At 58.5% G+C, this 24,407-nt stretch overlaps 2 protein-coding genes across 5 annotated transcripts; one reads left to right on the forward strand and one right to left on the reverse strand.

Moving 5' to 3' along the window:
• Positions 1-1,841: 1,841 nt before the first annotated feature.
• Positions 1,842-18,980, forward strand: Evpl (envoplakin). The gene is made up of 22 exons (XM_047546085.1): positions 1,842-2,071; positions 4,314-4,413; positions 4,760-4,914; positions 4,997-5,123; positions 5,901-6,026; positions 6,207-6,245; positions 6,396-6,557; positions 6,640-6,747; positions 6,842-6,937; positions 8,676-8,798; positions 9,105-9,251; positions 9,556-9,710; positions 9,893-9,990; positions 10,246-10,394; positions 11,744-11,922; positions 12,003-12,141; positions 12,257-12,450; positions 12,788-12,938; positions 14,231-14,314; positions 14,404-14,514; positions 14,601-14,693; positions 15,337-18,980. Exons 1-22 carry the CDS (start codon positions 1,947-1,949, stop codon positions 18,781-18,783), a joined length of 6,108 nt encoding a protein of 2,035 aa, XP_047402041.1. The 5' UTR covers positions 1,842-1,946; the 3' UTR covers positions 18,784-18,980.
• Positions 18,981-19,300: 320 nt separating this feature from the next.
• On the reverse strand, positions 19,301-24,170 carry Cdk3 (cyclin dependent kinase 3). 4 transcript variants are annotated; one of them, XM_047546091.1, is made up of 8 exons: positions 24,037-24,170; positions 23,369-23,494; positions 22,980-23,057; positions 22,790-22,910; positions 22,520-22,690; positions 22,325-22,426; positions 21,844-22,047; positions 19,301-20,005 (listed from the first exon to the last, which is right to left on the reverse strand). In XM_047546091.1, the coding sequence occupies exons 1-8, from the start codon at positions 24,141-24,143 to the stop codon at positions 19,883-19,885; spliced, it is 1,032 nt and encodes a 343-aa protein (XP_047402047.1). In that variant the 5' UTR covers positions 24,144-24,170; the 3' UTR covers positions 19,301-19,882. The 4 variants fall into 4 exon arrangements, with proteins under 4 accessions (XP_047402047.1, XP_047402046.1, XP_047402048.1 ...); XM_047546090.1 differs by having other exon boundaries at positions 22,520-22,910; XM_047546092.1 differs by lacking the exon at positions 24,037-24,170 and adding an exon at positions 23,684-24,024 and having other exon boundaries at positions 22,520-22,910.
• Positions 24,171-24,407: the final 237 nt, after the last annotated feature.

Raw genomic sequence — 24,407 nt, forward strand, 5'->3', positions numbered from 1 at the left:
CGGGAGAGTTTCTGCAGACAGTAGCAAAGCTCAGACAGTCCTGACTTCGGCTGGAGTCTAAACAACCCCTCCCCAGACCCCCTAAAGCCACCACCTCCCAGGAAGGCCCTGATGTCAAGGGTGGAGGTGGCTGTGCAGAGCCGGCTGTACAGCTTAAGAAGAGTGACTGGTGGAAGGGTTGGCCTCTGCACCCTGCTGTCAACGAATGAATGGCCCCTTCTGAGAACGTGGATTGCAGGAAGGAAGATGCTCTCCAGACTAAAGACAGTGGGGCTGGGGTGGAGGCTGAGTGACCTGCCATCTCTGGCGCCATCTCGCTAATCACACTTTGCCTGGAGCAGAGGACATTGCAAGCCACCTAGGTTCCTGTTGCTACTTGTTCTGGCAGGACTCCCGCGGCCCTCCCACCCCACGGTCACTGCCAGCCCTCTCCTCAGGAACTAGGGACTCCCCAGTTCCCTCTCCAGGGCCAGGTTCAGTGGCTTATCCATGAGACACTGAGTTAAACTAGACTCAGGCTGGGGGTTTAGCTCAGTGGTAGAGTGCTTTCTTAGGATGGACCAGATCCTGACTTCAATCCCCAGGACCAAAAAAATAAGTAAGACAGACTTCATCAAAAGAGACTCAGGGGGCTGGGGAGATAGCTCAGTCGGTAGAGTGCTTGCCTTGCATGCACAAGGCCCTGGGTTCGATCCCCAGCACCAAAAAAAAAAAAAAAAAAAAAAAAAAAAAAAAAAAACGAGACTCAGGTCTCTTCTGTGCCACCGGAGCATGTGACCAGGATCAACCTTCATCCCTAGTCTCCTCAGTCTGCCCTTCCTTGCCTGCCAAGATCTCCAGCTCCCAAACCAGGGTGATTGTGTCCCTTCCCCTTGCTCCTCCTCCAGTCCTCCTTCCACCAAAACACAGTGGTTCTCAGAATGGAAGTGACCACATCTGTAGAAGGGCTATCAAGCTGGGCCAGTGATGGGTGCCTGAAAAGTGGGGGGAGGGATATGGGGAGGGAGCAACACTTGATGTGAGCAAAAGGCTAGAAACCAGCATCACTGTTGGCCGCTCATTTGACTTGACAGAAGACACCAGGGCCACGTCCAGGGAGGCGAAGAGAAGGAGGTCCAGGAGGAAACCCAAGCACAGTGGGTTTCCAGGCAGCTCCCTTGCGGTAGGGCCTAGCATCACAGCGGGCCAACTCTGGTGATGCTTGGGAGTGCACAGTGGGCCTCCTGGCCTTCCTGGAGGAGACTCTCTCAGGAGTCCAGCCATGGGAATGCTGATGAACATGACTCTGGAGGCCCGGACAGGAGAACCCCAAGCTAGCCGCAACGGTGGGGCAGCAGGACTCATGGTCGTGCCCTGGGCAGCCAGCTGGGTGGTAAGATATTAAAAATGTTCCTTGTGCCAGTTTCATGGGGCGAATGTTCCCCAGCTGCCCCATTCGGGGCCAGAGAGCCAAGCCCCGGGCTGGCGCGGCGCGGTGCCTGGGGGCCTGCCTGCTAGCGCGGCCTCCACGCCGGTGGAGGAGATGGTTCACCGGGCAGTGAGGCCGGGCTGGGGCCTGCCGCTGGGCCTGCGCCTGCATGAGTGTGCCTCGCCGCGCCTCCGCCCGGCTCTTGCCCCATCGGGGCGTGCCCCGCGCACTCCCTGCGGGCGTGTGGGTGTGACAGGTCCAGGCCTCCGTGGGAGTCGGCCCTGGCGCCCCGCCCCCTGGGCCGAGCCGGTCCTCCCAGACTGGTTGTGCGGAACCGGCCGCGGTCCGCGGCGGGGCATGCGCGGCGGCAGGGCAGGGCGCTCCGGCTCACCTGCAGGGAGGGGCCTCCCAGAAACTGCCTTCCCCGGCGGGCCCGCCTCGCCACAGCCCCGCCAGAAGCCAGCCAGGACGCGCGCTGCCCGCTGCTCTCCTCCGGTGTCGGCGAGCCCAGCCTGAGCCGGCACCTGCCTTTACGACCATGTTCAAGGGGCTGAGCAAAGGCTCCCATGGGAAGTGGTCCCCCAAGGGATCCCCAGCCAAGGGGTCCCCCAAGGGTTCACCAGCCAAGGGGTCCCCCAAGGGATCCCCCAGCAAAAACAGCCGGTGAGCAGGGCGCGGGTTGGAAATGTGGGGTTGGGCGGTGCGGGTCCCCAGGTGTTCAGATCTACCTAGCGAGCAGCTTGGGGTGCAGAAGCCCAGTGCTGGCATTTGGTGTCCAGAGGCCTGAGGCTTTCTCCTGCCTCAGGAGCTTCTGGCCCAAGCCCAACTCCAGCTCTCGCAGGAAGCAGCAGGCGGCCTGGGCCCCCCACATTCTCCAGGGAGGCCTGAGGAAGAGTGCTGGACAGGGGCCTGGGAAGCTGCCTCCTCTGCTGGGAGGCAGGGAGTCTGGCTGCAACCCAAGGCTATGCCCCCAATTTCCACCAAGCTGGAATGACCCTTGGGGCCTGGGTGCTGGTGGGCAGAGGACAGAGGTGAGAGGGCAGGGTATCTGCACCTAAGCCCCGGCTCTCCCCAGGGTTCTCACATGGGACCTTGAGAGTCGCTAGAGTTGGGGGTTCCCTTTGTGGATGTGAGGAGGGGGTGCTGTGCCTCCCTTGGGTCACCCAGCTCTCTGCAGACAGGCTTGGCTGTGTTTTTCCTGCTCACTGGCTTTAGCCCCTCTGTGGTGGAGGTGGCACCCTCCCACCCATTCCAGGTGTCAGGGTGCCATGACATCAAGATAAGAGCAGAGATGAAAGGCTGGACTGAGGATGCCCATTACCCTGATTGGGATCAGGGTGCTGACATGGAGGCTGGGCTTCTGGGCAGACCAGGAAAGACAGCGGTTAAGGCTCTTATTGGAGTGACTTGTCCTCCCCAGGGCACCTGAGTCCAGCCCAGGGTGGAGTGTGCAGTTTCTTATGGGAACAGCCCTCTCATGAGACCAGATCTGAGGACAGGACTCTCCTGGGCAGCTCCATCCACAGTGCCCAGCTGGCTCTGGCTGCAGACCTGAAGGAGGGCTCCTCATTCCACTCGCACAGTCTGTTCATTCAGCACGTACTTATTGAGCACCTACGGTGTGCCAGGACACTGTTGGCTCTGGGTGTGCTGCCGTAAACAAGCTGAGGGTCCTGCCTTCAAAGTGCTTATACTCCAGTGCAATAAAAACGGCCATGTACTGGGTACTGACTGCACTAGGCTCTGTACTGGATGTTTCCTATGGATTCATTAACACAGTAACCCTGTGTGGAGGATATTACTAAAACCCTGCTTTACAAGTAAGAATCTCAGGCAGAGAGATTGAATAACTTGCCCAAGGTGACACAGCAGTATAAAAATTGATAAAAACCCAGGCTTTTTTCTTTTTTCTTTCTTTTTTTTTTTTTAACAGTACTGGGAATCAAAAAACCCAGGCATTCATGACCATAGATTTCTTTCAGACTGCTGTGTCTTCACTGCTGTGTCTTCTGTCTGAGGGCCCCTGTCCTTTGACCTTTGATTCAAGTCCCAGCTCAGTGAAGGCTCCCTTGTCCCCTACTACAGGATACCATGCTCATGAAGCTTGGACCACTTGGCCTTTTCTTAGGTCTTCATGACCCTCTGACCCTCAGAGTGAGTGCAAGCACACACTAAGAGCTCTATAGAGGCTGCTGAATAAATTCATCCAGCAGGAGCTCTACAGAGACTGCTGAATTAAAGCATGGAAAAGAACCCCAAGACTCAGCAGCAGGGTTACCTTCTGTTTCTGATTGTGTGACCCACAGCAAGTCAGGTCAATCGTGGCTTTGAATTCCAGAGTCTGGAGAATATCTGGGTCTTCCAGCCCTGTCTTGGTCTCCTGCCCCAGCACTGTGTGGCTCCTCCAGGTGGTGGCTAAAACCTTGACTCTGGCAAATTCCCTTGGAGAGCAGGGTGGGATGGGGAGACAGGGTAGAGTGAGCGGGGTTGGAGTGGAGGACGTGCCACTGCCCCCTTGCCCCCAGCCAGCCCACGGCTCCTCTGTGAGCCCAGCCAGGCTGTCTCAGGTATTTGTGGCTGAACTGGTGATTGACTTGCTCCCTGGCCCACCCACCCACCAACCTGGCAGGCAACTGGGTGCAGTTGGGACCTCACTGCCAGGCCAGCTGGCAGAAGCTGGTCCACCTGCTCCACAGCACCACACACCCCTGGGACTTATCACTTTCTGAACCCTCATGTGGGGAACAGTGCCCTCACCCTGGCCCCAGGGCTATCTCAGAGTCCCCCTAGGCAAGGACTCCTGCCTCCAGGGCAGGCAGCCTGGCTATGGAAGGGTAGGGGACCCTATCTGGCAGGGCACAGAGGAACCTTCCCCCCATGCTGCCCTCTGCCTCCCATCCAACAGGGCTGCCACTCAGGAACTGGCCCTGCTCATCTCCCGCATGCAAGCCAATGCTGACCAGGTGGAGAGGGACATCCTGGAGACCCAAAAGAAGCTGCAGCAGGTGAGGCCCATGCAGTAGCCAGCAGACCAGGTGGCATGGGAGGCGCAGCATCCCGCATGGCAGTCCCTGGAATGCCCACGTCATGGTGAGGACGGGACAGACACCCCAGTCCTTCACTGCCTGCTCCCCAGACACTGCAGGAGACATGCTCAGCCTTCTTCTCTTCTGTGTTCCCTACTTTGGGGATGAACAGGAGGGCACAAGCCTTCCCTCATGTCTTTGCCACCTGGGCCAATGTAGCTGCGTCCCAGAGCTGAGGCTCAAGCTGGCAATGACAGGTCAGCAAGGACATGCAGGGAGGACATGGGGCTCTGGGCCCTGGTAAGCCTTTGTTTTCTGCTCCCAGGACCGGCTGAGGAATGAGCAGAACGAGGCCCTGCAGCACCAGCAGGAGACCGGCCGCAACCTGAAGGAAGCAGAGGTGCTGCTCAAAGACCTCTTCCTGGATGTGGACAAGGCCTGGCGGCTCAAGCACCCACAGGCCGAGGAGATGGAGAAGGAGTGAGTGGGGCTTGGGATGGAGGCACGGGTCCTGGGGAAGGCCCTGCCTGGCCCAGCTGACCTGCCGGCTGATCCTTGGCAGCATCAAGCAACTGCACGAGCGTGTGACCCAGGAGTGTGCCGAGTACCGCGCCCTGTACGAGCAGATGGTGCTGCCTGCTGACGTGGGGCCCAGGGTCGACTGGGCACGTGTGCTGGAGCAGAAGCAGGTCAGGGGCACCCCATGTTTGGGACATCCTTGGAGAGCTCAAAATTGTATCTTGGCTCAATCAGAAAGCAAAACAGAATGGCACTTATCCTGGGCCTGGCCTCGGACCTGGGGACAGCTCAGGGTCTAGGAGGAGCCAGCGGAGCAGACAGTGCAGCCAGGGTTGTCTTCCTGCAGGAGAAAGCGCACGGGAGGTGAGAGGGCTTGGCTGGGTCAGGATGAAGCGGGGAGGACATTCCAGAAAGAAGGAACAAAGGCTCCCCCCCCAGGAGTCCTGGGATGTGACGGGAGTGGGGTTTTCTGGGCAGGTGGGCACCACCAGGTCACAGGACACTCTGATCTTCAGTCTCCAGGTGAGGAGTTGTGCTTTGAGGCTGCAGTGGGGGTGTCATGATGACAAGGAAGTGACCCTAGGAAAGCACCTGAGTGAATCAGGGTGTGCTGAGGGTCTCAGAGTTTGGTTGGGGGTGTCCAAGCGGTAGGCACGGAGACTGGGACTACAAAAGAGGACAGGACAGAGTTGGGAGGCCTCAGAGGCTGAGCCTGGAACCAGGGGGTTCAGGGAACTGTGGTCGTGGTAACACTAGAGAATGGCATGTCCCCTTGGCCACTTTTCCAGGCTGCTCACCTGGCTGTCTGCCCTCTGCCCAAATGACCATATTTCCCAATAAGGATGCAGGGGGTGCGGTGGTGCTGTGTGAGCTTCTCTGGACTCCCCCACCACAGGGTCTTGCTGGTGGGAGTAAGCCCCGGCACTGAGTGGCTGCCTCTTCTGCAGAAGCAGGTCTGCGAGGGCCAGTACGGGCCAGGCATGGGGGAGCTGGAGCAGCAGGTTGCCGAGCATAACATCCTACAGAGGGAGATCGAGGCCTACGGGCAGCAGCTACGGACCCTGGTGGGGCCGGTGGGTGAGCTGCGCCAGGTGGCAATCCCAGTCCAGCCCCAGCCCCACTTTCTCCAGAGCAGGGCGAGATCTGCCGGCCCTCTGGGGAGATGGGAGGAGGGGTGGCTGGCCTGGATGGAGGGTACCACCTCCTGCACATGCCTCTCATTGACCCTGTGTTTCTCTCCCTGGTTGAGGCAGGACGCAGCCACCATCCGGAACCAATACCGGGACCTACTGGTGAGCAGGAGGAAGGGCCAGGGTCTGGTTGCAGGGGTGAGCAGGGGCTGGCCGCCTGAACCCTTGATAGGGCCAGTGTTTGGGGGCGCCTGATGGCTTCCCTTGCTATCCCCTTTCTCTCCCTGTTGCTGCCAATGGTCCTGAGCACAGAAGGCAGCCTCGTGGCGCGGGCAGAACCTGGGCAGCCTGTACACGCACCTGCAGGGCTGCACGAGGCAGCTGAGCGCCCTGGCGGAGCAGCAGCGCTGCATCCTGCAGCAGGACTGGAGCGACCTCATGGCGGACCCGGCTGGCGTGCGACGGGAGTACGAGGTCGGCAGGGAGAGGCTAGGGCGGTGAGGGTGGCCGGGGTCGACCTGGTGCTCACCGCCGCTACGACCCCGCCTGCCCCCAGCACTTCAAGCAACACAAGCTACTGGACCAGGAGCAGAGCGTGAACCAGCTGGAGGACGACGGCGAGCGCATGGTGGGGCTCGGGCACCCGGCGGTGGGGCCCATCCAGGTGAGGAGGCCCCGCCCACGGCCCGTTGCTGTCCCAATCAGCGGATGGAGGGCTAGGGTGGGCGAGGTCTGAGCACTGGTGCTGCGGTCTGCAGGTCCACCAGGAGGCTCTGAAGATGGAGTGGCAGAACTTCTTGAACTTGTGCATCTGCCAGGAGAGCCAGCTGCAGCGTGTGGAAGACTACCGCAGGGTGAGCCCGCAGCCTGGGCGCCCGGGCCAGCTGCCGCTGGTCACCGTGTGAGGTGCACAGGTGCCTGGAGGGCACCCAGGACACCTGCCATCCTGAGAGGACGGGTGCCTCTAAAAAGAGCTGTGTCGTTGTGCCTAGGTCACAGAGGGGAAATAATGTCCTTCCTAACAGGGTAATATTGCTGGGGTGTGGGGGGTGTCAAAATTGGTTCTTAAAGGTGAGAAATAGTTGAACTCTTTCTAAGCCAATGTAAAAAGCCCAGATCTACATAGGGCACATATACAGACTTGCAGCATATCTGAGGCATTAAAATTTCAGGGATAGTGGGAGAATTTAAAAAATGTCTAAGGGTTGGGGATTTAGCTCAGTAGCAGAGTGCTTGCCTAGCACGCGCAGGTCCCTGAGTTGGGTCCTTGGCCCTGGGGGAAGAAAAAAAATGATTAAAAGAGCCTTTACAGGGATGATAATGAAAAAGGGCTGAGACACTGATGATAGACCACTGAGATTTTCTTTGTTATTATAATTTCCACCCAAAATGTCTCACACACTTTGTGTGTGTGTGTGTGTGGTGCTGGAGTGGAACCCAGGGCCTCAAGCTTGCTAAGCAAGCACTCTACCTCTGAGCTACATCCCCAACCCTTTTTATGCACCTTAAAAAAAAAAAAAATCTAAAGAATAGGATTTATTCAAGTGAGAAGAAAAAAGACAGAGCTCCTACAGAGTGAGAGGGGACCCAGTATGAGTTGGCCCCTTTCATGTACTTTTTTTTGGGGGGCAGGGTACCAGGGATTGAGCTCAGGGGCACTCAATCACAACCTCACCGCCAGCCCTATTTTGTATTTTATTTAGAGACAGGGTCTCACTGAGTTGCTTAGTGCCTCGTTTTTGCTGAGGCTGGCTTTGAACTTGAGAGCCTCCTGCCTCAGCCTCCCAAGCTGCTGGGATGACAGGGTGCACCATCATGCCTGGCTTTCATGTACCTTTGACAGAGACAATCCCAAGGAATTTTCTTGTTTTCTTTGTGTTGAAAGGCAGTTCCCTATATAACTACAATACCAAAATGACAATACCCATTTACAGTAATTCCATGGTGTCACCTGACCATGGATGTTCTGTTAAGCACATTCCAGCTTCTTCTCTGAGGCAGTGACAAGCCCAGTCCAAACACCCCATTCCAGCCAGAAGGACCACAGGTACCAGAGGGTGGCTTGTGAGGAGACCCTTACCTGTGCAGGAAACACAAAAACCAAGTGTTTTATGACATGCTTAAAAAATTAAATTCAGTGAACAAAAAATGCCCATTTGCACACTTTCCAGTTCCCAAAGTCTCCTGCTGGGTGTGGTGCTACACGTTTATAATAAGCAATTTGGATTTGGGTGGCTTCTGCAGGAGGATGGAAAGTTCAAGGCCAGCCTGGGTCACTTAGTAAGACCCTCTTTCAAAATAAAAAGGACTGGAGATGTAGTTCAGTGTTAGAGTGCCCCAGTGTTCAATCCCCAGTACCAAAAATAATAATAATATAAAAGTAAGTAAAAAGCTTCCATTTCCTGGGTAGATGGAGCTGGGTTTGGGGTTGAGGGGCAGTTGGGGATTGGTCTGGTTCGTTTAGCTGGTTTGAGAGTAGCTGGTCTGGGTTTAGCCTGATTTTCTTTTAGACTTGTTATGCTGAGATGGTTTGCAGGGTCAGTGGGCAGCCAGTTGCCCCTGGCTCTGGCCTTGACAACTCAGTGACCTCAGTTCCAGGAAGAGGCCGACTCAGTCAGCCAGACCCTGGTGAAGCTCAACTCCAACTTGGACACCAAGTACGGCCCTGCCTCGGGCCCCTCTGGTTCCCCCATAGAGCTGCTGCGACAGCTGGAGGTGAGACAGCCCCACCAGGCCATAGCCTCCTACTCTGCGAATTGTCCCACTTGTCTTTTTGGAACCTATTCCTCCCCATCTAGGTCCCTAGTTCTGCCCCAAACCCTGGGAAAGCTCTGAGGCCTCTCCAGCCTCTACTCTGGAGGCCTGGGCAGCCTAGTTCTTCCCCCAACCTGAGCCCCTGGGAGGGGCTCCTTTTACTCCACTGTCTTAGAACCCCTTCAGGACAAGGCCGGGCCCTGGCCCTCTTGCGGGTAGGTATGGGGTAGGTAGCCTCCAGTGCAATCTGGCTTGGGCTCCTGGCAGGCAGAAGAGAAGCAGCTGGCCATTGCCGAGAGGGCCATTGGGGACCTGCAGCAACAGAGCCAGGAGGTAGCCCCTCTGCCGAAGCGCAGGACCCCACCCCAGCAGCCCCTACACGTGGACAGCATCTGCGACTGGGACTCAGGAGAAGTACAAGCCCTGCCTGCCCTGCCCTGTCAGGCCTCATCCCCTGTCCCCACCCCTGGTCCAGCCCCAGCTGACTTTTGCCTCTGCTCCACCCACCCCACCCTGCCCCTCCCTCTGCATCACTCCTTCCCTGACCCAGGCTCCCAAGCCCTGCCCACCTCTAATCTGACCCTGTCCCGCCCCAGCCTCACCTACTCCTGTTCCAGCTCTTCTCCCTCCCCGTCCTTGGCCCTACCTGTTTTGTCTTTGTCTCTCTCCAGCCCTTGTGTCTGAGTTTGCATGAGCCCCTCCCAACGTGTCCCCCCAGGTGCAGCTACTTCGGGGAGAGAGGTACATGCTGATGGACAACACTGACCCATACACCTGGATCGTGCAGGGCCCTGGTGGGGAGACCAAGAGTGCCCCAGCCTCCTGCTTCTACATCCCAGCACCAGACCCTGAGGCTGTGGCCAGGGCCTCCAGGTGGGTCTGCCTGGGGAAGGCTACTTGGGAGCAGGAGGCCCAGACCAGGCCCTGTGGTTCCCAAGGTCATTGCCCACAGACCCCCTGCCCAAAAGTGCCTTCCCCTGCAACACTGAATGCGGGGCTGGGGAAGGAGAGAGGAGGAACGTTGTTGTCATTTTCTGATCTCCTCTTCCTTCCAGTCTGGCTTCGGAGCTTCAGGCCCTGAAGCAGAAGCTGACCACAGTCCAGAGCAGCCTGAAGGCCAGTGCTGAGGAGCCATTAGGGCCTGGCCAGCAGGGTACTAGGGGCTGGTCGGGGAGAGGGGTTGTTGGGAAAGGGAATGTGAATTCCTACTTTGGTCACTTCTGGAGAAGGGACTGTGATGGGTAGGGGGTGACCCTGCTCTAGGAACTCCATCTCCTATCTGTCACATCTTTGGGGCTGTCCCTTCCTTAGTTAGGCTCTGCCCAGACACTCCATGGACACCCAGGGAGGGCCTCTTTACAGGCAGAAACCTCAGGCCGTGGACTCTCACCAGTACCTCTGCCCACAGCTCCACAGGCCCAGAAGCTCCTGACCCAGATGACCCAGCTGGATAAGAACCTGGGGCAGATAGAGAAGCAGGTGCTGGCGTGGGCCCGAACCCCGCTGAACCGCAGTGGTCCGCTGGAGGACCTGGAGGGCCGTATTCACAGCCACAAGGTTGGTGAGCAGCCAGCAAGGCTGCTGGGATCAGAAGTGTGCCTTGGAGCGCACACTCGCTCGGGAGAGAAAGGGCGAGTGCGGAACAGCTACTGGGGCCCAAGGTGGGAGAGGAAAGTGCAGAATCCAGGTTCCCATCCTGGCTCCTCCACCAGTGAGCTCTGCCACCTAGGGCAAGTCACTTAACCTCTTTGGGTCTTGGTTTTCTCGTCCCTGGAACAAGCTGCCCAGTTCATCTGGTCGTCCTGAGGATGAAGCGTAGTAATGCCCAGGAAGTTTCTAGCAGGGACCAGAGCAGAGGCCCGCCCCCGGGGAGGTCCTCTGCCGAAGGTCCTGAGAGCCCCAAGGAAGCCTGGCATCTTACAGGGCTGTTTCTCCTGGTGAGGCGGCAGCCCTGAGCAAACACGATTACCGGAGAAGGCCGTGTTCTCTGCTGGTGAACTCAACACCCCGAAAGTGCCTCTAGTGGAAGCTGCCCCTCCCCATGCCCAAGGGCCGAGGTCTGGTTGTCCTTCCAAACCGGTTTCTGTTCAAATATATTGTACCATTTGTGTTTGGTTTAAAAAATGTGAACTATGCTGTTCAGGTCGTTGTGCAACCTGTTGTTTCCCTTCGATCACATAGTGTGGGTGTTTGGAGGCTGCAGTTCAGCTGGGCAGAGGGCAGGAGGGGCAGGAGGGGCAGGAGGGGCTTCCCGAGCCGGGAGGCATGGGGCTCAGTGCTGCAGGTTGGGCTGGAGAGGCCACTGTGGGACTGAGAAATGTGAGCCAGTGTCCACTAGGATGTGTCACGGGTGGGGCACCTGTGGAAGCGGGGAAGGATACAGGATGGCAGAGGGCTCACTGGCTGCCCCAGGCATGGTTGTCCTCAATGTTTCCGATAGCGGAAGTTGTCACCAAAATAGATCCTTGAGTTCTGAAGTCATAGCACCTGCCACTTCAGCAGTGTTGGGGGCCATAAGAAGCTCAGTTGGACTGGACGGCCTGAGTGCCTGGCTCAGAGTCAGTGCTAAGCCACGATTTACAGAGCAGTTGAGTACTAACTGGTGACCCCAAGTGGACAGAGCCAGGTCTTGGCAGCCTGATCCTGGAGCAACAGGGTGAGGACCTGAATATTCTGAGCAGGACAGAGACATGAAGACCATAAGAGGCCACTGTGTCCTTGCTCTTGCTGTGGAGTGCCCAGTACACAAGATCTCACTTCCTCCTCCCTTCAATCATTTGAATGTCAGAGGTTGGCCTGCTATCAGCCATCCCCAAGGGGACTAGTGGACTGAGCCCAGATTTCTACCCACCACACTCTCCTACCCACCTGGGCGCAGAGATGGCTGAACCCACCCTCCCCTCCAGGACACGGTGCAGCACCTGCAGGACCTGGGAGCCGAGAAGGAGGCCACCCAGAAGGAATGTGAGGCCCTTCTGTCTGAACAGCCTGTGGGCCCAGCTGCCCTGCAGCTGCCTGTGGTCCTCAACAACGTCAAGAACAAGTACAGCGATGTGCAGGCCCTGTGCACCCTCTACGGGGAGAAGTGAGTGCTTGGGGACCAGGTTGCGTGGGGAGCAACAGGGTGTGGCTGGGGAGTCACCTGACCCTCTCCTCCTGTGACAGAGCGGAGGCTGCCCTGGCTCTGGAGCGGCAGATCCAGGATGCAGACAGGATCATCCGAGGCTTCGAGTCCACCCTGGTGCAGGAGGGCCCCATCCCCGATGGGCCCGGGGCTCTGCAGGAGAGGGTCAGCGAGCTGCAGGTAGGGGCTGACGGGCAGCTCCCTGGCAGGAGAGGGGGCTTTCAGGGGTCAGTGAAAGTGAGTGTGGCGTCTCACGGATCCTTGAGGGTCTGTGGTGTGTGTGCCCCGCCTGCAGCGTCAGAGGAGGGAGCTACTGGAGCAGCAGGCCTGTGTGTTGGGCTTGCACCGCCAGCTGAAGACCACTGAGCATGCGTGCAGTGCACTGCAGAACCACTTCCAGGAGTTCTGCCAAGACCTGCCCCGCCAGCAGCGCCAGGTGCGGGCCCTCACTGACCGCTACTACGCTGTGGGGGACCAGATGGATCTGCGGTGAGTGGCTAGGTCCTCAGGGTGCATGTGTGACACGTCCCCATGATTCGCAGGTCAGAGCGGAACCCAGGCACAAGTGTGTAAGCTTGGGTCAGTGACTTCACCTCTCAGAGGCTGTTCCCTCATCTTTAAAATGGAACGATAACAGTACTTAACCCTTTGAGTGGTACCAGGCGGAGACTGTCCATTCCATCTCTGAATTCCCAGCCCCAGCACACAGGCAGAGAGTAGGGGATCTGCCTGGCAGCTCACTCACCGCTAACCTGTCCCAGGGAGGCACACCCAGAAGCCTCCCCAGAGGACAACTCTCACCTCTGCCCTGGGCCTTGACCTGCAGGGAGAAGACGTTGCAGGACGCTAGCCTCACCTACCAGCAGTTCAAGAACTGCAGAGACAACCTGAGATCCTGGCTGGATCACCTGCCCCACAACCAGGTGTGGCCCAGTGATGGGCCGAGCAAGATCACCTACAAGCTGCAAGCACAGAAGGTGGGACTGGGCTGCTGTGGGTGTCCTGCCCAGAGCTAGTGTCTCAAGCCACCTCCACCTCCCTGGCCACAGGGACAGCTGCCTGGGCATGTGTTGCCCCCTAGTGGCCACAGATCAAAAGCACACCAAGGCCTCAAATTTGAGACGGTCACCTTAGCTCTCCCCCAACCCCACCTGTAGTGCCCCACACACTTAGCCCATCTCTGTTCAAGGGGTCAGTGGGCAATGGATCAGGGGTGGAGCGGGCAACTCAGTCTTGGGGAAAGCTGGTGCACCCCACGTTAGAGTGCCTTGGGAGCCCCCTGGTGGACATTCATAGGGGTCTGGACAAGCAGTGCAGAGGGAAGCAGTTCCTAAGCTGAGACCTGAGGAATCAGTAGGGGAGCCAGGTGGGGCGGGAGAAATGTCCCTCACAGGCCACAGTGCGCAGGGGAAAGGAGGGGGCTCATGGGCAGAGGAAGAGCAGACCATCCAGGCCTTTCCAGGCATGAGAAGAGGCTGGATGCTACTGGGCAGCATTGGGAGGCCCGGGCAGGCGCACCCTCAGATGGGCGCTTGTGAGATGGCTATGGCAGCAAATGAAGAATGACTAAGGTGGGGTGGGAATGATGGCCGAGGGGGCCCAAGGGCCAGGGCAGAAGTCCAGGAGAGAGAGGATGGGACAATGTAGTTGAGTTGTTGGGGTCAGAGCATTAGTATCTTTGTTTTTAAGTCCCTGGGTAAATAAAAGTGAGCAGCCAGGGTTAAGAGTGATTGTGGGGACCGGGGTTGTGGCTCAGAAGTGGACGCTAGCCTGGCACCAGGAGGCACTGGGTTCAAGTCTCAGCACCACATATAAATAAATGAATAAAATAAAGGTCCTTTGACATCTAAAAAAATAAGTTAAAAGACGATGGAGGCAGAGCAATGCCTCTCAGAGGGCGGTCTCTAAGCCTGTGGCAGCAGTGTCACCCAGAAGCCTGTCTGAAATGCACCTTCTCAGGTGCGCCCTGAGCTGTGAGTAACCGGCACGCAGGCCAGCAGAGGTGTGGTTTAACTCTGCTGCACACCGAAGCCACACGGCTAGAGCCACCGAGCCCCAGCAGAATTCTGAGGGGCACCAGGCAGGAGAAGGAGATTCTGCCCAGGAGAGGAAGGAGGAAGGTCAGAGAGAATAGTGTCAAGCCAAGGAGTGACTTCTCAGGTCTCCCAGCAGCCCTTCCTGTCCTCTCCTCCCCTGGCAGCCCGGGCTGGTGGAGAAGCAGGGTGAGAGAGTTTCCTAGCCTCCCTGACTCTCACTTCCTCCCTGGCAGAGGCTGTTGCAGGAGATCCAGGGCCGTGAGCGGGATAGGGCCACAGTAGCCCGCCTGTCCCAGGACTTGCAGGCAGCTCTCCAGGTATGCACTTCAGCTCATCCCTTATTACCCACCTGCCTCCCTCCCTCGTCCCATGCCCAGCCTCCCCACTGACTTTCCTCCCTGCTCAGGACTATGAGCTGCAGGCAGACACCTACCATTGCTCCCTGGAGCCCACCCTGGCAGGGTCTGCCCCCAAGAGACCCAGGATGGCCCCCCTGCAGAAAAGCATCCAGGCCCAGGTGAGACGGGACTCAGCGGGTCCCCTAGCACCAGCTGCACAGCCTCTGAGGCAGGAGCTGACGGCCGCCCCCTTTGCTCTCTCCAGGAGCAGAGCCTTGCCAAGGCCTACACCGAGGTCACAGCTGCACACCAGCAGCAGCTGCACCAGCTGGAGTTTGCCAGAAAGATGCTAGAGAAGGTACAGAAATGAAGTCACTCTGTTCACAGTAGACTCGGCTGTCTTCCCTTCCTCCTCCCCTGCCGCCTGCAGCCCTTGAGCAGCTCTAACAGGCTGGTATCCCTTCCTGTCAGGCCTTGCAGATGTCCTTTGATGCAGTGACAGCTTAGCCACTGGGCAGTCCTCTGGTAGGGACAGGACTTCTGACCCCAGAGAGCAGAGAAAATCCTTATAGACTCTTCATCTTTGGACCCAGACACAATGGCAACAGGCCACCTGGGTCTCCATCCCTGGCTCCTGGTGGCTTGCTAGTCTTCTGCTCCCTGAGCTGTCCGCCAGCATCCCACTAGAGGAGGAAGGGCTTACTTCTGAGAGCCTGAGGGGAGAGGCAGGGGAAAGATTCAGAAGGGAGCACAGTCCTGTTTGCACCGTTCAGTGCACACCTGGCCTGAGCCTGCTTACTTCCTAACATCATGGCATTGACTGGCTCTCAAAATCCTGTATCCAGTCATCTCAGGTCTTCAGCTCCACCTCTCAGGATCTAAAAGAAATCTCAGGAAGTGTGTGGGGGGGTGTGTCTCTGATCTCAAGGATGGGGTACAGAAAAATGGGGCTCCTGTCTCCCCCCGGCCCACTATTCTCCCTTCTTCCTCTCGCTTTGCAGAAGGAGCTCAGTGAGGACATCCAGGTGACAGCTGATGTGCAGCAAGGGTCTGAGTGTCCAGCCCAAGCAGGGAGGGAGTCAGAGACCCTGAAGTCCCAGCTGGAGGAGGAGAGAAAGCGGGTGGCCCAGGTGCAGCATGAGCTGGAGGAGCAAAGACAGCAGCTGCTACAGCTGAAGACCCAGCGGCCTGTGGAGAGGCTGGAGGAGAAGGAAGTGGTGGAGTTCTACCGGGACCCCCAGATGGAAAGCAACCTGTCCAGGGTGAGGTCCCAGGTGGAGGAGGAGGGTAGGAGGAGGGCTGGGCTGCAGGCAAACCTGGAGGCAGTGGCCCAGAAAGTGGTCCAGCTGGAGAGCAAGAAGAGGACCATGCAGCCTCCTCACCTGCTGACCAAGGAGGTCACCAAAATCGAGAGAGACCCCAGCCTGGACAGTCAGGCAGTTCAGCTGGGCAGTGAGATCCAGCATCTGCGGGGGGAGAACACCCTCATCTCAGCCCAGCTGGAGGAACTGAAGAAGGAGCTGCTGGCCCTTGAGCAGAAGGAGGTGAATGTGAAAGAGAAGGTTGTGGTGAAAGAAGTGGTCAAGGTGGAGAAGGATCTGGAAATGGTCAAGGCAGCCCAGGCGCTGAGGCTGCAGATTAAGGATGCTGCTGCCCAGAGGAAGCAGGCACAGGAGGCTGTGGCCAAGCTACAGGCTCGCATAGAAGACCTGGAGCAGACGATCAGCTCAGTGGAGCCCAAGGTCATCGTGAAGGAGGTGAAGAAGGTAGAGCAGGATCCAGCCCTTCTCAAAGAGTCCTCCAGGCTGAGAAGTCTCCTTGAGGAGGAGAGGAACAAGAATGTGATGCTGGCCAGGGAGCTGAGGGACCTGCGGGGCAAGTATAGTGTGGCAGAAAAGCAGAAGCCCAAGGTACAGCTCCAGGAGCGAGTCAATGAGATCTTCCAGGTGGACCCAGACACGGAGCAGCAGATCGCACGGCTCAGAGCTGAGCTGCAGGAGACGGCTGGCAAGAGGAGCAGCGTGGAGAAGGAGGTGGAGCGGCTGCTGCCCGACCTAGAGGTCCTGCGGGCCCAGAAGCCTGCGATCGAGTACAAGGAGGTGACCCAGGAGGTGGTGAGGCACGAGAGGAGCCCGGAAGTGCTGCGTGAGATTGACCGCCTCAAGGCTCAGCTCAACGAGCTGGTCAATGCCAGTGGGCGCTGCCAGGAGCAGCTCATCCGGCTGCGGGGGGAGCGGGACGAGTGGAAGCGGGAGCGGTCCAAGGTGGAGACCAAGATGGTGAACAAGGAGGTGGTGCGCCTCGAGAAGGACCCAGTGCTCGAGAAGGAGGCCCAGCGACTCCGCCAGGAGGTGCGGGAAGCCACCCAGAAGAGGCGGGCCACTGAGGACGTGGTCTACGAGCTGCAGAACAAATACCTGCTGCTGGAGAGGAGGCGGCCCGAGGAGAAGGTGGTGGTGCAGGAGGTGGTGGTCACCCAGAAAGACCCAACGCTGCACCAGGACCACAGCCGGCTGAGCCGCAGCCTGGATGAGGAGGTGGGCCGGCGGCGGCAGCTGGAGCGGGAGGTGCAGCAGCTGCGCACCAGCGTGGAGGAGAAGGAGGGTCTGCTCAGCTTCCAGGAGGACCGCAGCAAGAAGCTGGCTGCTGAGAGGGAGCTGCGGCAGCTGACCCTGAGGATCCAGGAGCTGGAGAAGCGGCCTCCCGCAGTGCAGGAGAAGATCATCATGGAGGAGGTGGTGAAGCTGGAGAAGGACCCAGACCTGGAGAGGTCCACTGAAGCCCTGCGGCGGGACCTGGACCAGGAGAAGGCGCAGGTGATGGAGCTGAATCGGGAGTGTAAGAGCCTGCAGGTCCAGATCGATGTCCTCCAGAAAACCAAATCACAGGAGAAGACCATTTATAAAGAAGTGATCAGGGTGGAGAAGGATCAGGTGCTGGAGGGCGAGCGGGCCCGGGTGTGGGAGATGCTCAACAGAGAGCGCGCCGCCCGCCAGGGCCGGGAGGAGGAGCTGCGGCGCCTGCAGGAGCGGGTGGCTAAGGCTGAGGCACTGAGAAGGACCTGGTCCCAGGAGGAGGCCCAGCTGCAGAAGGCCCGGGACCAGGCGGGCCAGGAATGTGGGCGGCTGCAGCAGGGGCTGCGGGAGCTGGAGGGACAGAAGCAGCAGCAGGTGCTGCGACTGCAGGAGGAGGCCACGCTGCTCAGCCAGAAGACAGAGAGCGAGCGGCAGAAGGCCGCCCAGAGGGGCCAGGCGCTGGCGCAGCTGGAGGCAGCCATCCTCCAAGAGAAGGACCAGATCCATGAGAAGGAGAGGACCCTTCGGGAGCTGCACACCAAGGTCACCCGGGAGGAGCTCAGCCAGGAAACCCAGACCCGGGAGACCAACCTTTCCACCAAGATCTGCATCTTGGAACCCGAGACGGGCAACGACATGTCCCCGTACGAGGCCTACAAGAGGGGCCTCATTGACCGGGGCCAGTACCTCCAGCTGCAGGAGCTGGAGTGTGACTGGGAGGAGGTCACCACCTCGGGCCCCTGTGGAGAGGAGTCTGTACTCCTGGACCGCAAGAGTGGGAAGCAGTACTCCATCGAGGCCGCCCTGCGCTGCCGCCGCATCTCCAAGGAGGAGTACCACCTGTACAAGGACGGCCGCCTCCCCATTTCCGAGTTCGCCCTGCTCGTGGCGGGGGAGACCAAGCCCTGCTCCTCACTCTCCATCGGCTCCATCATCTCCAAGTCCCCACTCGGCTCCCCAGCCCCCCAAAGCGCTGGTTTCTTCTCCCCCAGTCTCTCTCTCGGGCTCACAGATGACAGCTTTCCCATCGCTGGGGTCTACGACACCACCACAGAAAACAAATGCAGCATCAAGACGGCCGTGGCCAAGAACATGCTGGACCCCATCACTGGGCAGAAGCTGCTGGAGGCCCAGGCGGCCACTGGGGGCATCGTGGATCTCCTCAGCCGGGAGCGCTACTCTGTGCACAAGGCCATGGAGAGGGGGCTGATCGAGAACAGCTCCACGCAGCGGCTGCTCAACGCCCAGAAGGCCTTCACCGGCATCGAGGACCCCGTCACCAAGAAGAGGCTGTCGGTGGGCGAGGCCATCCAGAAGGGCTGGGTGCCCCGGGAAAGTGTGCTTCCGCACCTGCAGGTACAGCACCTGACCGGCGGGCTCATCGACCCCAAGAGGACGGGCCGCATCCCCGTCGCACAGGCCGTGGCCTCTGGGATGATCAGCGAAGACCTGGCCCAGCTCCTGCTGGACGAGTCCAGCTATGAGAAGGACTTGACAGACCCCCTCTCTAAGGAACGGCTGAGCTACAGGGAGGCCATGGGGCGCTGCCGCAAAGACCCGCTGAGCGGCCTGCTGCTGCTCCCAGCCTCGCTGGAGGGGTACCGCTGCTACCGCGTGCCCTCCCCGGGCCTGCCACACTCCTGCGTGCGCTGATGCGGCCAGCAGCCTGATCCCAGGCAGTGGCTCCTCCCCGTCCACCCACCGCGCCTGCTACTCAACTCCTCAGGTTATGGTTCCCTCCCCCAGCCGCGGTGCCCGCTCCATCCTCACCCGGACCCCATCGCCTCAGCTTTCCTTCCTGCTCCCTGCCCTGCTGCTTCAATAAAGGAGTTCTCTCAGGGCGGTGTCGTGCTCAAGTTTGGGGATGTAAATTGTGTGTCTGGGTGTGAGTGCGTGGCAAGCTTTTGGCTTAGGTCCTACCCTGGGTCGGGGCAGGGACATGCCCAGCTTGCCTGCCTGGCCGACAGGGTGTTTGTGGAGCAGGGTGGCTCCTTGGATTCTGGGCAGAGGTGCAGTGGGAGGTCTTGGAAAGAGATCGCAGAAGAGCCCTGACCTCCCCCCTGGCTCCTTCCATTTCCCCACCTTCTCGGGGCCAAGACTGTCTCCAGTCCTGCTTGTCTCCCTCTGCCAACAAGTCCAGGGTCCCCATGAACATAACAATGCCAGAAAACATAGGAATGTGTCATTTATTTCACACTCGTCAAGCAGAAGAAAACCAACTTCAATATCTTCGGTGAAGTGACAGCTACACTGTGTCCCAACCTCTTTGGGGATCAGGATACAGCCCCTCTCCCTCTCTCACCCCCTCCGGTTTAACTTGGGATTCCAAAATGGAACTCAAATCTTCCTGCAAACACTCGAAATCCAAAAACACCAGCAGGGGGCACCTTTCCTCCAGATGAGCCGGGGTGCTGGTTCTGCAGCTGCAACCAGGTCAGGTGAAGGGCCTGGAGGGCCCCTGGGGCCCACGGCCACAGCCCTGGGCAAGCCTCCCGCTCGCAACTTGGCACCTGTCATTCCAGTGCCGGGGGACTGGGGAGCTAACCTATCCCACTCTGCGTGGAGCATCTGCACCCCTATTTTGAAAAGGACTGTCAAACCCAACAAACAACACAGGGACTTGCTAACCTGCTGGCAGGACTAACCCAAACTCAGCTCTCTGATGGCTGATGCAAAATTCCTCAGAGCTTTCCTCTCCCCAGGCTTGTTCTCCCTGGGGAGTGAGTGAGAGGCAGAGAGAGGGCGCATGCGCTCAGCGGCAGAAATGCTCCAGCACACACTGGGGGGTCGGGGAGGACTCCGTGGACAAGAAGTAGGGATGCGCCAGGGCTGCCTTGGCTGAGATCCTCCTGCTGGGGTCATACTGCAGGAGTTTCTGGGAAGAAAGGAGGAGGGGTAAAGAGGTTGAGCCTGGGTGCTGTCAGACTGGGGAGTAATTCCCCTCCCAGAACCACAGGAAGCCACTTGCCTCCCAGATGGGAGCCAGTCCTGGACACTCCCAGAATCTGGGGACAAAGGGTTAGTTCTACTCCAGCCCTGAGTCACTCAGTTGCCTTCAGGCAACTGAAGCCCAATCATTCCTTGAGAACAGGCCTCTCCTCTGTCCAGCCCCAAACCTGAGGTTAGCGCATACTTCAGGTGGAGCAGGAATACAAAGGGCAGAGGCAGAGGGACCCTAGAGTCTCTAAACCCAGTGTCATGGGGAAGCCAGGACGGAGGGCTAGGGCCTGGCCAGGAAGCCCGTGTCCTACGGGCACCAGGTTGGTAGATAATATGCACAGACTTCCGGAGAGCAGGACACGTGACCTGAAGATGAACATCCTGACTTGCCTTCCTCTGACTCCACCGAGGAAAGACAGAAAAGTAGCTCTGAGGCCGGGGCCAGCGGCCTGTGCCTACACCAGCTTTGGGGGCTGAGGCAAGAGGATCGCGAGTCCAAGACTCTGTCTCAACATAGATAAAAGGGCTGGTGATGTAACTCAGTGGTAGAATGTTTGCCTGGCAAGCATGAGGCCCTGGTTTGATCCCCAGCACTGAAAAAAAGAAAGTGGCTTGGAGGCTCTGTGGTCAGCAGGGATGGCTCTGGCTTAGGCGTCTGGGCACTCTGGTCAGCCCAAGGGTCAAGGTGGTGCCACAAGAATGATAAGTGAGGGCGGTGGCAGGGGCCCAGGCGGCAGGGAACAGACTTCTGAATAGCCCTGTGTGAAGACCAGCTACAGGGAAGGCACTGCGGGGAGAACCAGGGCAGCAGGAGGGTGGCCTGCCTAGGCTCGCATGCACCTGACACTGGCCATGAAGTCCACAGGCAGTGATCTGAAACACAAGGCAGGCTGCAGTGTGGCTCAGTGTCGGGTGCCCGCCTAGCCTGAGCGAGCCCTGGGTTCAATCCCCAGGACCCCAAAACAAAGACAAACACACAAACCAACTAGGAGAGCAGGTGAGTGCCTCAGCATAAAAACGAAGCTCAACTAGAGGAGAGAGGTTTCAAAAGGGAAGGTGAACCTTGGACTTATCACATAGAGGCTTCCAGGTAGGACAATCAACACGACCTGGGACAATGCAGGTGTGTACAAGGGTCAGGAAGAAGACCAGCTTGGACTCAGAAAGAGTGAGGGTTGCTGGGCACGGTAGCACACACTTATAATCCCAGTTACTCAGGAGGCTGAGGCAGGAGAACCCTAAGTTTGAGGTCAGCCTCAGCAACTTAGCGAGACTCTTTCTCAAAATAAAAAGTAGAAAGGAGGGAGCTGGGGAGATAGCTCAGTCAGTAGAGTGCTTGCCTTGTAAGCACAAGGCCCTGGGTTCGATCCCCAGTACCCAAAAAAGAAAAAAAAAAAAAGTAGAAAGGACTGGGAATGTAGCTCAGTGGTAAAGTGTCCCTGGGTTCAATCCTCAGTACCCCCATCCCCCAAAAAGGAAAGAATGAGGGTTACCCCAGCTACTTGGAGGTTGAGGCAGAAGGACTATAAGTTTGAGGCCAGCCTCTATAACTTAGCAAGGCCCTGTCCCCAAAAAGGGCTGGGAATGCATTTCAGTGGCAGAGCACTTGCCTACCATGTGTGCAAGTCCCTAGGTTTAATTCCTAGTAACACACACACACACACACACACACACACAAAAGAAGAGGGTTATATAAGAGGCTGGTTAACAAAAGGGAGTCTGCTTAGAGCAGATGCTGAAGCCAGGAGGCTTTTCTTGCCCGCCAGTACTTACCGTGAGCAGATCCTTGCCCTCGGGCTCCAGATTAGGCACAATCTCCTCCAGCCCCTTCCTGGTCCACTTGGGGAAGCTGCCCTTATAGTCAGGCAGCTGGGTGACTCCTGGCCATGTGGCTTCACTGGGTGTCCCCAGGGTGCGAAAGATACGAAATAGTTGGTCAATTTCAGAATCACCAGGAAACAGTGCTTTACGAGTCACCTGGAAAAGGGAAGAAAAGGGGGGTGTATGTTCAACAAAGTGTCATACAGAATCCAACACCAGAGAAGTGGCCAGAACTAGGGAGGAGCCTTCAGGATATCATTCCCAGGAATGTACTCTGAATTCCAGCCTTTTCTCGAATGAAGATGGGTTCCTGGCCCTATAGCCAGTCCTAGCCACCCCTCAATCCACCTCTAACAGAAGTATCAGTGAGCCCGCCACCACCCCATAGGACACTGCCTACGACTCCCTGGGGCCAGGCTTGTCCTCTCTCTACCATCTCTGCAAAGATGCAACCAATGCTCCAGACATCCACAGCTGTGGAATAAAACTTGCTGCCCAAGAGGATCTCGGGGGCACGATACCACAGTGTCACCACCTGGGGAGTCAAGAAAGAAGTTGCGTATTTCAGGGTGTCTGAGTGCATGGTGCCACCCTTCGGCTGTCCTTCTCTCCCCCTGTCCCTCACTACCTCGTGGGTGTAGGTGCGCAGGGGCACCCCGAAGGCCCGAGCCAATCCAAAGTCAGCCAGCTTGATGGCTCCAAACTCGTTGATGAGCAGATTCTGGGGCTTCAGGTCTCGGTGGATGACCCGATGAGAGTGGCAGAAATTCACTCCCTGCAGGAGCTGGAAGAGGTAGCTCTGCAGAAAGGAGCAGGAGAAGCCAGCTGAGCCTAGGTGGCTGGTGCAGGACAGGGGGAGGGGGATGGTGGCCCTGGCCCTCTGTCTTTCCCTCGGCACCTTAACTAAGTGCAGGGGGAGCTCTGAGGCTGGCGTGGAGTCCATGTACTTCTTCAGGTCCTGGCTGAGGAACTCAAACACCAGGTACAGCTTCTTCTCCCTGTGCACCACATCCAGCAGCCTGGCGGGGAAGGGAAGTCAGGACGCCATCTTACCGGGCCCGCCTTCCCCGGCTCCTTCCCCAGCTCACCTGACGATGTTGGGGTGCTTCAGTTCTTTGAGCAGGGAGATCTCCCTGATGGCAGTGCTGGGAACCCCCTCAGTTTCCCTGCAGGAAAGGAGGGCACAGCCAGTGGGTATGAGCAGCAAGCCAGAGGGTCCACCCTTGTGGTCCTCACTCCTGTCCCCGAGATGGGCACCTGAATGCCTCAAGCTTCGCAAAGCAGGGCCAGGGCGAAGGCTGACCAGAGGACAGGGAGCCGGGACGAGGACAAGGGCTGCACCACTGTGGCAGTGTGACTGGACAACACTGGAAAGGGGGTTGAGTGTGACCCCCTGAAATGAGGGAATGGAAGGGGAGCTTCCAGGCTGCGGGCTGCTGCGGCGCGGGGCAGGGGTCCCCACCGTCCCAGCACTCACAAATCCAGCCTGATCTTCTTGAGTGCCACGAGCTGCCCAGTCTCCCTGTTCTTGGCCTTATAAACCACCCCATAGGTGCCCTCTCCGATCTTCTCCACCTTCTGGAACATGTCCATGTCCGCAAAGCTGCCCAGGAAACACACCCGGCATTCGCACCCTGCGCAGCGCCCAGGCTGCCCGACTCAGCCTCCATGCGACCCCCTGCCCAGCCCCCGCCCGGGGCCCTGCCCCTCCTGCACACTGCCCAGCCTGCCTGGGAACCTGGTTCCGGGATGGGGCTGGTTGCCCCTCACCCAGCCCAGTCCAGCCCCAGACCTCTTGCCCAGTGCCTGGCTACGGAATGCACAAGGGTCCAAACTTCTTCTGCCTAAGCCCCCGCGTCAGCCCAGCCAAGCCCAGGTTCCTGGGGCACAAGACTGCCCAAAAGGGTGTCCAGGGGTGGGGGACAGTGGGAGGCGAAGGTCATAGGTTAGGAAGGGCTTCTGAAGCCACAGTCCTGCTCTAGGCCACACGGTCAGGGGCCAGGGCCTAGGCTGGGCCTGTTTGGCAGTGTTTAGCCTCCTCTGAGGGCAAAACCTTGGCAAGGGCGGTCCCTGTTAGTCCTGGGCCCTTCACCTGGCCCCTGGGTCCCCAGCACCCGCCCCGCAAACTCCCAGCCCAGAATTCACCAGAAGCCCTGAGTGGTTGCAGCCTCACTGCCAAGAGGGTTGCCTGCTCCGCAGCTCCCCCTCCTGGTCCCTTCCGGCGCTACACCACACGCACACTGCCAAGTCATGCCCACGGGGCCTTTATTCAGGAGGATCTTCTGGAACCCTCCATGACCCACACAAGGCACAGCCCCAGGGCCCTGGAGCTCCACTGCCTGTAGCCTCCTGGAGGGTGGGGGTGTCAGGCCTTGACACCTGCTCTTAGGCTCTCGTTCCTGGGACAGTCCCAAAGTTGAGGAGGCTGGATTAACCACCCTGCCCTCTATTCTCTGGCTCCAGTCAGAAGCTGTCCTTCAGAGCAGCGCCTATACTTCTGCAGTGGCTCTGGCAGC

The sequence above is a fragment of the Sciurus carolinensis genome, chromosome 3 (assembly GCF_902686445.1).
Source record: "Sciurus carolinensis chromosome 3, mSciCar1.2, whole genome shotgun sequence".
NCBI lineage: Eukaryota > Metazoa > Chordata > Mammalia > Rodentia > Sciuridae > Sciurus > Sciurus carolinensis.

Excerpts from the sequence above, each read along its gene's own strand:
- Evpl (XM_047546085.1), top strand. The coding sequence starts at position 1,947 with ATGTTCAAGGGGCTGAGCAAAGGCTCCCATGGGAAGTGGTCCCCCAAG. Across the intron at positions 6,938-8,675 it reads GTGTGGAAGACTACCGCAGG|TTCCAGGAAGAGGCCGACTC; the intron begins GTGAGCCCGCAG and ends CAGTGACCTCAG. Across the intron at positions 12,939-14,230 it reads ACAAGCTGCAAGCACAGAAG|AGGCTGTTGCAGGAGATCCA; the intron begins GTGGGACTGGGC and ends CCTCCCTGGCAG.
- Cdk3 (XM_047546090.1), bottom strand. The coding sequence starts at position 24,143 with ATGACTTGGCAGTGTGCGTGTGGTGTAGCGCCGGAAGGGACCAGGAGG. Across the intron at positions 22,911-22,979 it reads AAGCACCCCAACATCGTCAG|GCTGCTGGATGTGGTGCACA; the intron begins GTGAGCTGGGGA and ends CTTCCCCGCCAG. Across the intron at positions 22,048-22,324 it reads GTTGCATCTTTGCAGAGATG|GTGACTCGTAAAGCACTGTT; the intron begins GTAGAGAGAGGA and ends TCCCTTTTCCAG.